General features: G+C 33.7%; 1 protein-coding gene across 1 annotated transcript; it reads left to right on the forward strand.

Annotated features, from left to right (window-relative positions):
• Window positions 1–9,961: 9,961 nt before the first annotated feature.
• Window positions 9,962–13,718, forward strand: LOC113777225 (putative late blight resistance protein homolog R1B-12). Its single transcript, XM_027322260.1, has 2 exons — window positions 9,962–12,675; window positions 13,049–13,718. The coding sequence occupies exons 1-2, from the start codon at window positions 9,962–9,964 to the stop codon at window positions 13,716–13,718; spliced, it is 3,384 nt and encodes a 1,127-aa protein (XP_027178061.1).
• Window positions 13,719–15,312: the final 1,594 nt, after the last annotated feature.

The following is a 15,312-nucleotide window of genomic DNA, read 5'->3' on the forward strand; positions in this document are numbered from 1 at the left end:
AACATACGATAACAAGTGCCAATTTGACAGTCATCAGGAAAGGAGTTCAAGTAGCAGCCCTTATTCCAGGGGCATTTTGGGAATAGGGGGATTTTTTCCGTTTTGGTAATTGCCGAAGAGAGAAGAGACATAAGAAGACCTAGAGCCTCCCTTTTCTTCCGGGGAAGCAGCCATAAAGTAGAAGATGAAATTAGATAGGAATAGATAGAAACAAGAGGAGACTACTTTAGCTTGAGAACTTTGACTTTTCTTAGTAGCTTTTCTTCTCGCATGTCAGGAGCAATTGGAAGACTTAATCACTCTCTGTAGTTTACGTTTTCTTTGATTAATCGAAAGAATTTATCTTTTTCAATCGGAGGATAATGGCCACTACTTTCTCTACAGCTTTGTGTGGGTTTTTCTTATCAGGGATGAACTAAATCCCTTTTTCTAGTCAAGAAACAACGGAGGCTTTTGTTCGTCTAAAAATTGTAAGATCGATTTAATTTTATCTTTTTCTCTTATTTATTGGTATTGACATATTCTCCGCTTGCAGCGCTTATGGTTGTTTAATTGATTGATTATCATGGATCCGGATAGTGAATTGATTTAGTAACCTATTGTCAATTAGAGCATTAAATCCGTAATTATTTAATTATCTTGAAATAGTGACAATTGGCATGATTGAGTTTGTGTTAGGAGAATACGCAGGCTAATTTAAAACAGCTCTGGTAATATGTTATTTGATTAGAATAGGACTTTTCTAATACGTAAGGCAATTGGAAAATTAAATCTTACGGGCGTACCTAGGATTATTTCTCAATTAGAGCAGTGATTAACGGACGTACCTTAATGACTGACACAGTAGGGAGGGGTTGATTGTCATCGCTTGTTTTACAGTTATAACCTATTTATTAGTAAATAATTGGAGTTGCCTTTGCATCGATAATCAATTAGATGAACCATTGCTAAAGTTATTTCTTGACTAGACCTTTAGTTAATATTACTCTGATTTTAGTAAATTGTCGTTTAATTCTTAGTTAGCTATTTGTTTTTATTCGAACTGTCTTAATTGGCATCTTTTATACAAAATCACCCTCTTGTTACTTTGAATTTTAAAAGAGACAAATATCCCCAGTCTCTGAGAAGACGACCCTACTTGCCCTTTATACAAATCAATAAATCCTGGTGAATAAGCAATCTCATTTTGGTATATCGGATTAAGCAAATTCTTCGGAAATAGGGTGAATCAAGTAACCCATTGCACACCTAGAGTCTCTACTCCAGTACTTAGAATCGGGTTCTGATTACTTTAATTGGCAACTAGGTTTATTTTTATTATTGCACAGGCATCGACAACCTGTCATTTTTGCCAAAGGTTTTGCTTTTTCCTTGATACAGAGAACCTAAGATTTTGGATTGAAGATTCCACGATGGGTAAAAAAAAAGAGTTGTTGGGGAGATAAAAGAACATTCAGAACTGAGATGTTTGATGACATGAAGCTATCAGGAATCGAACTTGAGTATGATGATGGAATTAGTAAGGAAAACAAGGTAGTGAATAACAGAACTTTAGACATTTCTGTCACCATTTCTGTGATATTCTGAACTATGATTCCCCTCAGACACAATGTAGACTTAAAAAAACTATGAATTGCTTATCTTATTTATATCCATTACAATTGACCGGGACTGATTGTTATATAAATTAAGAAATACAGGCAAAGTTGGCCTGCAGGCCTGTTTTAAAAAAAAAGCTGTATTCTCTCTCTTGCATTGTAAGAAATCGTGATTGTAAGACTTATTCTCAAGTGAAGACACTGGCTAGCTCCGAATATGCAGTTCTGGTCATATAAGATTTTTTGCATTCCCAATCTTGTATCAATTAAATATACAAGTCTGCCTAGTTAATAAAATTTTGTTAATTTGGGGTTCTCTTATCTTGTCAATTTGGGACAAAAATTTTGGTAGTTTTAATCTCAATAACTAGGCAGACTTGTTCTTTGCTCAAAACATATATGCAGTCAATGTTTTTTTTGGAATGTCTATTACGAAAAAGCCATTTATTTTGTCCTTCTTTCAGGGTTGCCTCCAGCAATAAAGAGCCAAACGTCGAACTTGTAGAACCTTTGATGTAGTCTCACCAAGGAACCATGCATATTAAGGTTAATATCTATTATTGTCTCATTTAATTTAGATTAATAGCTTTTATGTGATCTTGTCAACTCACATTATGTTGCTTGATTTTCTTGCATGCAAAATTCCATGACCAATCTATCATTAAATACGTATATTACTAGTTACCAACTTAGTTCACCTTTAGAATAAGTGTCATTTGCTTCAAAGTCTTTCATGTTGGCTTAAGCTAAATAAGCCTTAAAAATGTACAAAATCTGAATTAGAATGTGTTTGAAAGCATGATGATTAAGTGGTTTCAATATGACATCTATCCCTCATTCTTTGTTTTGGTTCTTCAGTTACATGCACTTAGGACACAAAACAAAGAATAAGCCAATTTTATTTTGTCCCATAAAAGTAGTAAATTCTCTATGCTAAAGTATCAGCAACTTATAAGATTAAGTTTAAATGCTAAATTGAATTATAAAACAAGGCCTAAATGGTTTCCATATGACATCAATCCCTCATTCTTTGCTTTGGTTCTTCAGTTACATGCACTTTAGGATACAACACAAAGAATGTAAGCCAATTTTATTTTGTCCTATAAAAGTTGTAAATTCTCTATGCTACAACTTAGAAGATAAAAGAGAATGCTAGAATTTTATACTAACCCCTAATTTTTGTTTCTTTATTGTGTACCTTTAGCGTGTTGAGTAGAAAATTTCGGTCACTTCCTTACAAAAAGGTCATATGTTCAAATCCAATTGTCAAAATAAGGATGTGTTGGTAGACAATATGTACATGTACGGTTCTGTTAATGGGTAATCTGTAAGAATCCCTGTAAACAATCTATGATTTTAGAAACTTGTCCAAACCCGTGGTGTTGATTAGAGCCAACCCCATCCAAACTTTTTGCTATCAAAATTTTTTTTTTTATTTACTTGAATTCTCCTACTTTGCCCTTGGGAAACAACAAATTATATCCACTTAAATGGATTTGGATGATCCAAATAAATTCAATGGTTTTAAATAGATAACCATTTAAACCCAATTATGTTGGTGGCTTTAAATGGATTATCCATATCATCCATATATATCCACTTAGTTTAAAAAAGAGAAAACACACATAGTGATTGCAAATATTTATAAAAAAGTGGGATGGAATTTTGTGGGACCACGTATTATTTACTTCATAACTTCCTCATATGCCAAGTTGTCAATAGCATTAATTGCATTTTATTCACTTCTAGTTCTTAGACTTCTTCCATTCTTTTCAAAATTGTATTTTAGTCTCTACACCTTTTTTTTTAATTAAACTCTTATATAGTAATGACAGCAAACTTGCACATTCTAAAGTAAAGAAAAAGCGAGAATGTATCATACAGTGTGAAAGTAATTTTTATTTTTTATTCTTTTATTTATAAAAAGATTTTTCTAACGAGTGTCCTTGCGACATTGGTTAAGATATATAAATGACACCTTCTTCTATTTTTTTTTTTAATAAGTGGAAGATCTTGAATCTATGACCTCCTACTTATAATTCTTCTCCCTTTATCAGCCAACCCAATCCTCAAAAAAAAAAAGACACCTAATTTACTAAGTAAATATAAGGTAGCTTGTATATCGATATTATAATAAGGAGTTTCATACATTTCTAGGTACTATGTGCTCATGTGATGAAAATATTTTATTTGTCAAATAATATAAGACCTTTTATTGGAACTCTATTTTTATTCAAGGCATCCCCCTTGAACAGAGTGCAAAAATTTGGAAAAATAAACTACCTACCATTGTAAAGCCATATTCAATTCACCCAAAAGTTATAATAATGTAGCCAAGTTAGTAATTGTTCATTACTTTACGAGATGATACTTTAAGTAATGATTTAAGGTTAAATTGACCACAGTAGTTACATTTTCTTAGAACTAAAATAATTTAATACTGCTTTTATGAAGAATAAAATAGAGTAATAGCACAAGCATTTGTTATTACCAAAAGTTTTCTAGGTGATTTAAGGATAGAATTTTTGGGGATCTATATCTTTTTGGAAAAAAAACATTTGGATCTTAAATTTAGGATTTGGGAAAGTAAATGGATAAATGGATGGATCATGCATGGTTTTACACTATCCATTTAAATGACATCCATTTATTAAATGGTTTTAATTGGATTGGATCAATTTGATCCACTATCCATTTAACTAAAACTATTTATCAACCATATATCCATTTTGCCACTTCTATATCTCACTATGTATTAAAATGAAATCTTATTTACCATAATATATTAGTCAGTAGCGTTCCATGTCAGTTTACATTTAGAATTTCATTTCTTCAACTTGTAAAGTTTGCCTGGAAAATCTATATATATATATATATAAGAATAATATTGTCATTGTTTCTGATACCAATTTTAATAAAAGGAGGAAATAATATAATATCGAGCATGTAATATTGAATTGAACTTAATCTCAAATTTAGAGCTCGTATAGGATTCAAGTTCGAATTTGAATTTATCTAATATTTTTAATCGAGCCCAATAGGTCAAAAGTTTGATTCGATTCATTTATAAGCCCATTTGTACTAGTGCTACACTAATACGAGAAGGAAATAAGAGTGTGTTTGGTATAAGAGTCTTATAAAAAGAGTAATTAAAGGGGACAAGAAATAGATAAATGTATGAAGAGTAATCAAGACTCAAGAGGAAGTAGAAATAGATATGCATGTTGGGGGGAGGGGAAGAGGGAGGAGATTAATCTATCTTAGATATAATGTCTCAGTCCCTTTAGAATTATTCCAAAAGTTTTGGGGGTTTTTGGGGGGGGGGGGGGGGGGGGGGAGCGAAGGGGCTGCTCCTCCCCAGCCCCCCTGTTCCATCCTTGGTTGAATAATAAGGGATTTGTGAGGTATTAACAACATAACCATGCAAATTTGGTGTACTTAAACAAAAATATAGATTACCAAAATTGTTGACGTACATTTATTTGATTTTGACTATTACTTATTGTGATTTTTCGTTAGTTGTCTTAAATTGCGTTGAAGACAAATTTTGTTTCAATCGAAATATTAGATGGACTAAATATTGGGGACCAGAACTGTACTTTTGTTGCATTTTTGGTTCAAAATAGTTCTTGTCTTTCTCTTTGGCATTTTCTAAATAAACGGTGATTTGAAATGGAGCTTGTTACGTGAACATCTGTCCCCTGGCATCTTTCAATGGAAGTACTCATTCATAGGTGAACAATCTTGGATACAAATTTTGAATCCTTTGAGAAAATGAAGAGTCTGAAAGGAAATGCGCATGCTAAACAAATATTGAGATCAAGGCATCTAAGCTGAATTCTGGTCCGGATACAAGCTTTCAAGGAAACTTTCACATTAACCAATGAAATTAAAATTGAGTGCAGGCGCAAGGTCTCTTTCAATCAGAATAGTTGCTTGACAATAGTCTGATTACAGTAATAAAAAATTTATTAGGTTGCAAACTGATAATATATATAAAAGGGATTCAATATTGACGTATTGTCATTGTTGTAAGACCACTTTTCTTGGTTTAATCTATCAATGATCTTGTCTGCATAATTTTTTGAAATAATCTACAATTCTGCTTCAGGCCGGCTGCTGCTGCTTCACTTGCACTTGCGAAGATGTCAGTCACAGTCATTAGTTGGCCTGCAAATATAGATGTCACCGAGTCATGATATTAACCAGCAACGTGCGCACATCAGGAGTACTATCACTATGTATATATGCGATCTAGATAATTTTTTTTTTTTGATAAACGATATAATATCATACAATTAAATATGCACTAATGTGGCAGAAAATACTTTAATTATATCACAGATATAATAAATCTGAAGAATCACTACATCTAATAGATCTAGAAAATTACAAAAATTACATTGTGAAACTCAACAAATTTGAAATTTAGAATATTTATGTATGCCAACGCTATCTGATTTACTATCCAACTGGTTTAAACTCAAATTGGATGCTGAGATCTAATAAAATGACCTAAGAAATTCCAATGATCTAGAAAAATTCACCCTAAAGTTGATGAAACATATGAAAGTATACATGTTAAAACATCAATAAATAGATTAACACGAAATGTTCAGTAATTAACTATTCATTAGGGATTAGTACCACCTAATTTTTTTCATTTACATGTCCAAAAATCCAAAAAGATTCATCAGATAGCACTCGTCAATGTGTCAAGAATAGGACCAAAAAGAAATACAAGCTTTCATAGAAAATAGCAGTATAACCCTAGTTTCCCTCAATAAGAAAAATAGTTCAGTTATAAAGGGGTTTCAGGGTAGGTTTGTACAGGAGATATAACCAAGGGTGTTTGCTTGTAATTAACCAAGAATATTGTGTTACATAAGCTGCGGAACGGTAAGATTTTGTACATAGTCATATCATAAAACAGAAATATTGTTCCAAAATTTACATAATTTTAGTGTTCATTTGACATGAACTTTAACATACAATTTTGGCCATAGGTTACCGAGCTAATTTCTCCTCATGTTGAACTTGAATCTCAAATTTCTTTCTCTGCAAAATGATTTTAAGAAGCTAGAAAAAGCTAAGCATGTTATCTCATCAGCCCGGACAACTCAATTAAGATTTTGAATAGATTTAGTAACCAATGGAGCACTTTACCCTAGTTTTAGATATCAACTTCATGTTTCCAACACCTCCCCCACTTGAACAATGATTTACACAACATGTTAATTAAAATTTTCTTATGATGACTTAAAACATCCCAAAATAATTTGTCTCGTAACATTTAGAATTGTGTCCAGTAATAGACCAAAAAGTAATGAAGGCTTTTTTTTCAGATAAATTATTAGTATAGGCAGTGTTGCCTCGACAAGAAAAACAGGTAAGAAGGGTGTTGAATGTTGAGATTCTGAAGACAAGCTTCAAATGTCCAAATGTCTGAATGATACGTCTAACTGGCTATGAATGCAGACCATACATAAGTTAATAACAATAAGGCTCAAAAAAATACCAATAAAGAGAAAAAGAATGTTCCATGCCCCCTGTCCCTCCCAATATCAAACGTGTTATCTTGTTTTTTTTTTCTCTTTATCCATTACTATTACTATTACTATCACTATATTAAAAGTATGAAAAGTATGACGAGATTTGGCATTATGAGTTGTAAGCACTTTTTTAATCTTAATTTATGCTGTTTCCATATTACCCCAAGTTATTGTATTTTAATTGTGGTAATAATTAAAATATGAAACATTCCAAATGAATATATCTCAATAATAATGGTAATTAAAATGAAAAACTCCCTATTAAAACTATTTAGCGACCCTTACATTTCATCTCCAATTTTTATGTGCATCAAAGTTTCTTATTCGAAACATTTTCTTACTGAAAATAGTTTGACCAATTTCATTAACCACAATTTTAAGATTGTAAAAAAATATTAGTATAAAAAAGTAGACGCTCTTAGAACAAAAGAGAATAAGAAAAGAGTCTATATTCATTTGGAGAATCTTGATATGAATATCATGAGACAAGTACATAATTATGTGCCGTCTATCAGTATAAAGAAATACTAAAAGAAAAGCAAAAATAAAAGAATCCAACTATTTCTATCAATTGAAACTAAATAGCCATTTTAAGATAGTTAAGCTGTATAAATCATTTTGTTCTTGTCAACCACAATAACACTTAGAAAAAAGTCATTAATCCAAATTCAACAATGCACCGCATATTATTCAATTCAAATTCACGAAATTTTTTTGAAAAGTTCAACTGGAAAGATATAATGTAAAATGTTCAAGCGAAGTTGGATATGAGCACGATTCATATATTTTATTCTTAAATAATTAATTCATTCTAACTATACATTCTAACTATACAATTGCATTTCATTTGTCTTAGCAAGGGAAAATAATATTTAAAATATTGATACAAATTTTTTTATTTCTTAAAATTTGTTGATTTCATCAGAAACTTTACTTTGGGGTTTATTTTTTAGTAAGAAAAGGCACGTCTAGACTCTGGTTCGTAAACGAGCTTTCCAAAAAGGTAAAGAAAAGGGTGAGCGTGGTGAAAATAATTAGAATGACAAAATCTAACTAATCAATTTATTTATTCTAATACCCCTTTAGAAATTGATTTTACGATTTAAGTCTTTATTTTACTAATAATTATGAATTCTATTTACTAGGCTCACACTTGACATGTATGCATATATTTCCTATTTAGCAATATTTTTTGTACAATATTAAAAAAATAATATTATGATTTTATGGTAAAAATATTGCGAGCATACAACATCTTTGGTGAAAAATAACCGAATTAGGAATTATTTATCAAAGCTAAATCCATAATTTACCAAAAAGATCATCATAAATTAAAAAAGAAAACTAAAAATAAATTCAAAAATAATTGATCAAAGAGTTCATATTTAGATGGTCTTTGAAATAATAATTGGTTAACGAAAATATGACATGTTTTATTATCATGTAAACAATCAAATTTCACAAAAAAAAAAATATAAGACATGTTATATTTGGGTTAATATAATCACGTGCAAAGTACGTGAACTTTTACTAGTTTATTAAATGGATTGTTGATTGAATTCTTGGTGTTAATCTCAAAATTAAATTAAAGTCCTACTTCATTGACATAAGCAATTATATATAACGTGCAAGATTAATCAAAATAATTTGGCAGTATGGTGTGATTGACCCGGTTGCGAAATTAGTGCTGCTAGATGTATTAAAAGATTATTAAGAGCGTAATTAATGCTGTATTATTCAAACATTTGGACTAATGACTAAGGGTCTTGCAATGGAGTCGTTTTCTATATATATTTTTTAAATAATCCAAGAAATGTCCATTTACTATTTGTCCTTTCTTTTCTATATACTAGCAATCTGTGACCAGAGAAAGAGAAGAGCACTCGATTGTGAGGTTTTGCAGTTCTTATCTCCTTTTACATTTGAGCGTTGTCTCATCATCTCTAAATTGAGATCTCTGCTGGTTCTCTTATTAATCTTTGATTAGATGGCCTCCAGCACTAAAGTATTACTTGCATTTCTTCTGCTTTGGATTGGATGGTTTCTGTCCAATTTTTAATTTAATTAAAATCACATGGAGTTATGATATAGGTTTTTAAATCAGAAAAAATTAAATTAAATATTTAGCAAACCACAAGAAATTTTTGATATTTTACCCTTTTAATTTTGATTGAGATATGTGATTCCTCTGTTTTCTAGTGCATGAGCTGTGTGAAAATTGAAAGTTTAACAAACGCCAAACCATGACAAAACGTTTTTGCAATTGACTAAATTGTAAACAGCCCCAAACGTTTCAAGATTTTAATGATTAAAGGGAGCCCTTTTTGATTGGTTAGACAGCCGCAGGAATGCTGAATCGTGTATTTATCAAAATATGATTACAAGTAACCCATAATAATATTATCAATACATAACATAGTTATAAATACTAATAGTTAATAAACTGAAATTATAAAAAAAAACTTATAGTTAACGTAGGTATGACAAACTTCATCTAAAAACTTGGAAAAGCATTAAAACTTCATTTTGATAAAACACCGTACCATAACTTCTTTTTTACCATTCCAACAGTTGGACTAATGGATAACGCAGTGCAGTGGGGTCTTTTTTTCTTTCAATCATCCAAGAAGAATCCAATGACTATTTGTCATTTACTTTCTGGACACTAGCAATCAACGTACAGAAAAGAGGAGAGCACTTGTTTTTGAGGTTTTGCAGATCTTCTCGTCTCCTTTCATATTTGAGAACTGTTTTATCTCTTAAATTGAGATCGATACATTCCGGTTCCCTTGTTGATCTTCCTTTTATTAGATGGCCTCCACTAGTATCACTTGTATTTCTTCCACCTTGGATGATCTGCAAGCGCTGGAGAACGGTTATCCAGAATTTCCAAATTGGCCGCAGAAGTACCTGAGACGCAAGCTAAGACATCTGAGAACATTTCTTCTGTGTGCGAGAAAATACAGCAACGATGATGTGCAATTACCATTTGACAACAAAAAGAACCAGGCAAATAATCATCATGCAAGCCTAGAAGCTCTGGCAGTTCGGATTGGCGAAGCCATTCCCAAGTGGGCAAAGGAGATCCAATCTTCTTATCAGCCTTGGAAAGTGGTCCATCATTTAGAAAAAGACTTGGGATCCTTCGAACAAGAAATTTGCGAATGGTACGTCGTTTTCTTGGGTTCCTCGTCACGGCAGTCCAGTAATTCGGTCGTTCGAAAAGATGACCTTATGGAATTCATGGATTCTCTTCTGGAGAATCTAGTGAATTTTCGTCCAAAGAGTCGGCTGGCACATCAAGTTCGACTAATTAAAGCCCTTGAAGAGAAGCTGGCGTTCATGAAAAACTTCATCCGTTTTCTCACACTGCATGACGTTGAAAACACAGAATTGGGACCCTTGTTGGTTCACACTGAAGCTGTGGCTATCAATGCAGCAGGCCTCTCTTATAAGTTCCAGTTTAAGAAGGGTTTCGGATCTCCCGAGGATATCAAGGAAAGCATTTCGGAACTGCCGCAGAAGAGTTTTCCTGTTGAACCGCAAGTCCTTGAGACTTGTATGCAGGCCCTGATTGCTTCAAAATTATCAAGACAATCATACGGAGATACAGATGAGCACATATTGAGAGACTTCTACCATTCTCTCCTGTGTAATCTTTGGGAGATACTAAAGCATGGTACTTGTCCTGTGATTTTGCGTCAACTACAAATGTTTTACGAGGGGCTAGACTCCTTGAGAAACATTTTGAAGGAGAAGCCAAAGGAGTTCGATGAGAAAGTAAGAGATCCTACTCGAGTCGTGAAATGTTATGGAGGAGATTTTATTTCCCCACTCTCTCTGAATGCAATCAAAGACGCTATACAAGCCAAGGATATGGATATCGTGTGTTCTGAGTTATCCGAAATAATTAAGCTCATCGATGCAGTAATCACAGAGAAGTGTCCAGAATCATCATCATTCAATTTTCCTAAGACCAATGGACTGGGCTTTGTTGATTCCCTTCTAAAAAAGATGATGGATGTGACAAGTTCTGAGGCTGGCTCGATTGCTTTGATCGATCATCCAATTCAAAAAGTCCAGGAAGAACTTGTTTGTTTACGTTCTTTGCTGCGGAAAATTGTGGGCCTGCAAAATGAAGATGAGGAGGTCCAGGGAATTTGGAATCGTATTGTTGGGGTGGCATACAGGATAGAGTTTCTTATTGACTCCTTAATTACTGGAAATATCATAGATTCTTCTTCAATGTCCATTCATTCCATTTTAGAAGAAATGAACATCATTAAAGCTGCGGCCTTGAAGATTTGTGATAGCGAAAGACTTGGTGGAAAAGTTAAGGAAGTAACGAAGAGATTCAATCACATGCCACAAGAAGGAAGTAAGCCAATAGTCAATGATGTGGTGGTGGGATTCGAGGATGAGACAGCATCGATAATCAATGGACTCAGACATGGATCATGCCAAGTGAAAATTGTTTCCATTGTGGGTATGCCAGGACAAGGTAAGACAACTTTAGCCAGAAAAGTTTACAATAGTTCTTCAGTTACGTCCTATTTTCATAAGCGGGCTTGGTGTACTGTTTCTCAAGTATACCACAAGAGAAATCTGTTATTTGAAATTTTGACTTGCATTGAATCCAAGCTTCCTGAAGATGTTTTTAAGATGGGTGAAGAAGATCTGGCTCTTGAAGTCAAAAGACATTTGCTGAAAAATAGATATCTCATTGTTTTGGACGATGTATGGGACATTGATGCATGGAACGGATTGGAAGCCTCATTCCCTGATGATAGAAATGGAAGTAGAGTTATCTTGACAAGTCGGCTCCGTGGTGTTGCTCCGCAAGACAAACTCGACCATGAACCATATTCTCTTCGTCAACTCACTCCTAATGAGACCTGGGATTTGCTAAAATTGAAGTTATACCCTGGACAAGATTTGGCTCCTCCAGAACTATGCGAAATTCGACAACAAGTCGTGGAAATGTGTCAAGGACTACCTCTTACGGTTGTCATTCTTGCCGGAATTCTCTCAAGGATGGACCGATATGGTTGGAAAGAAGCTGTGGAAGGTTTAAGTTCAAGGAATGTTTCTAGTACAGAACAATGTACCGCTACATTGGAGCTGAGTTACAAACATTTACCTGATACTTTGAAGGCATGTTTTCTTTATTTTGGAGCCTTTCCAGAAGACCGTGAACACAATACCAAGAGGTTGATTTCTCTATGGGTCGCTGAAGGTTTTGTTCAAAAAACTCATCTCAAGAGATCAGAGGATGTGGGAAATGATTACCTGATGGAACTTATTAGCAGAAGCTTGGTCATAGTTTCGAAACCAAGATCCATTGATGGGGTCAAAGCTTGTCGCATTCACGATTTGTTATATGAGTTTTGTGTGACAAAAGCCAAAGAAGAAAAGCTTTTGCAGCAGGTACGTAGGTATGATGACTTGTCTGCTTTCACTGTGCCATGCTACCCACGCCGCTTATGCATTATTGATTCTAAGCTCGAGCACTTTGACAACTTGAGGTTATTTTCTCCTGCCATACGCAGTCTATTATTATTCAGTCACGATGAAGACAGTATTAGTTTTGACCTCCGATTCATTTTTCACATCATCAAACTTGTTAGAGTGTTAGATTTGAGCCAAATTGGACTCGACCCCTTTCCTAGAGAGGTAGAACTGCTTGTTCACTTGCGCTACTTGGCGATTCTAGGTCGAGGTAAAATCAGTCTCCCATCATCAGTATGCAATCTCCCGAACTTGGAAACTTTGATTTGGCGAAATTCTTCAACTCATCGTTCAGTTTCACTACCAGATACCATATGGAACCTGAAGAAACTAAGGCATTTACAGCTAATTGATGAGGTCGATAAGCATTATTGTTTTTTTTTTCCCTAGAGACAATCTTGACAACTCGTCACAGTTGCGTGACTTAGATTTCTTGTCCTGTTTGTCTCTCGATCCTGAGGAAAACATCAGCAAGCTGTTGAGAAAGTTTCCAAATATCCGTAAGCTGAGATGCTCTGTCAATCTGAAGCCAGATGTTCAATATCATGTAGTAATGGATTGTCTAAGTCAGTTGGAATCACTCAGTCTGAGTTGCGTTATTTATGGAGGTGACCGATATCAGTTAGATTTCCAATTTCCTTTGACTATTAAAAAATTGACCCTATCTTATTTTCGCATGCCATGGAGCAAAATGGCAGCAATTGGAAATCTACCCAATCTTGAGGTGCTCAAATTACTCAAACAAGCCTTTGAGGGGGAAATATGGGAAATGGAAGTAGAGAAGTTCCCTAAAGTTTGTTTCTTGAAATTAGCTTCCTTGAACATTGCGAAGTGGACAGCCTCCTCCGAGTACGACGAGCAGGACTATTTTCCTGGTCTCCAGAAGTTAGTATTGGATCGCTGTGGAGCATTGCAGGAGATCCCTTCTTGTTTGAGAAATAGTTCTGCCCTTGAAATAATTGAGGTGTCAAAATGTCCCAACTGTACCAGTTCATTAGAAGAAATTCAGGAAGAGCAAAGAAGCAACGGAAATACCGATCTGAAGATCCTTATCTCATAATGGACGATTGATCTCCTCAAGTAAGTTTTGTAAGTCCTTTACTTGTGTACTGCTACGGGTTATGTGTATCTGTTTAGCATCAAGATCAAGTTGTTCTTTTTCTTAATTAGTTCTGGAAAGCTGCAAGTTTTTGGAGGAGATCCCTTCTTGTTAGGAAAAGCTATCAACTCTTGAAATACTTGAGGTGTCTAAATGTCCCAACCGTACCAGTTCATTGGAGGAAATTCAGGAAGAGCAATTAAGCAGGGGAAATACACTGATCTGAAGATCCTTATTTCATGATGGATGATTGATCTTTTCAAGTGTGTTTGGTTTGGTTGGGAAGCCACTTCATTCTACTTTTCTTTATTAACCCTTTACATCTGCACACATACTGGTTATGTTGTGTCTTGTTTTCTTTGCAAATTTCTTGTTATTCCTGTGGCCGAATCTTGTACTGGGACATATACGTACCCCAAATACTCTCTGGAAAGCAATTTTTCAATACTAGTACTCTGCTTCCACAACTGAGTTTGCAAATTTTCTAAGAACTTATTTGTCTTTATTGGTTTGAACTTTGAATTACAATAATATACTATTGGTAGTTAACGAAATAACTTTTGATACCAAGATTGATTGTTGTACAAAATGAAGGAAGAAACCCAACATTTAAAAAAAAAAAAAAAAACCCTTCTATCCATCCTTGACATTAAAGAGAAACCAAGTTAAGAGAGTTAATTAATTGTGCTAACTTCACTTGAGCCATAGCCCTTAAATGTCTCTTTATTGCTTTAGAAATATTATGAAACTTTTTGTAAAGATGTTTATCAAACGTTTTAAATTGTTCTAAAATTATATCTTAAAAATTAGTATATAATTTTCAAAATACAAAAGGCCTCCCAAAATAGGTAACATCCAGGGTAAATGTAGAGGGCAAGGTATAAGTGGAACATTTTTTAAGAGATTTTAGCATAATTTTTAGGGCCACCCCACCTTATATAGTTTCACGGGAAATGATGGCACCAAAGATGGACCTGGAGCTGGAAGGGATCCTCCAAGTCCAGATACTCTTATCCAAAGATTTAGATAATTCTCCTGTTCATCCTTAATATTCTAAAAATTTTTAAAAAGCCCTTTAAATTTGAATATTTTGGAGCCGCAACTGTATATTCTAGTTTGCCAAAATCTACTCATAGTATCTCTACCTTACCCCTGTAAACTTTTGTTGTGGCTCTACAAGTGAAACACATTACATGAGGGAGTAGCTAAAATTGATTTTATAGTATCCAAAAACATAAAAAACAGTTTAGGTGACCGGAAGGGGATACTACATTCTCTCATGCTGCGTTTGGATTCAAAAATTTGACGAATAATTTAAAATTCTCTCAAATCCCTGTAGTTGTTTGGATTGTTTAGGAGGTATTTGAATTTATAAGTCATCAATTATTCTAATATTATATATATATATTGATAATTGGTGAATTACAAAGTCAAATGCTTCTTTATCAATCCAAATAACTAAAGTGGTTTGGATGAATTTTAAATCTTTCGTTAAATTTGCCAATCCAAATAAAGCCATAAAGTTTTTTTCATGACTCTATTGCATTGGAAACAA

This window comes from Coffea eugenioides, chromosome 7 (assembly GCF_003713205.1).
Source record: "Coffea eugenioides isolate CCC68of chromosome 7, Ceug_1.0, whole genome shotgun sequence".
In the NCBI taxonomy this organism is placed as follows: Eukaryota; Viridiplantae; Streptophyta; class Magnoliopsida; order Gentianales; family Rubiaceae; genus Coffea; species Coffea eugenioides.

Bases quoted from the DNA above. Each gene is read 5' to 3' on its own strand.
- LOC113777225 (XM_027322260.1), top strand. From the start codon at position 9,962: ATGGCCTCCACTAGTATCACTTGTATTTCTTCCACCTTGGATGATCTG. The intron at 12,676-13,048 runs GTTATTTTCTCC...TTTTTTCCCTAG, and splicing joins GAGCACTTTGACAACTTGAG to AGACAATCTTGACAACTCGT.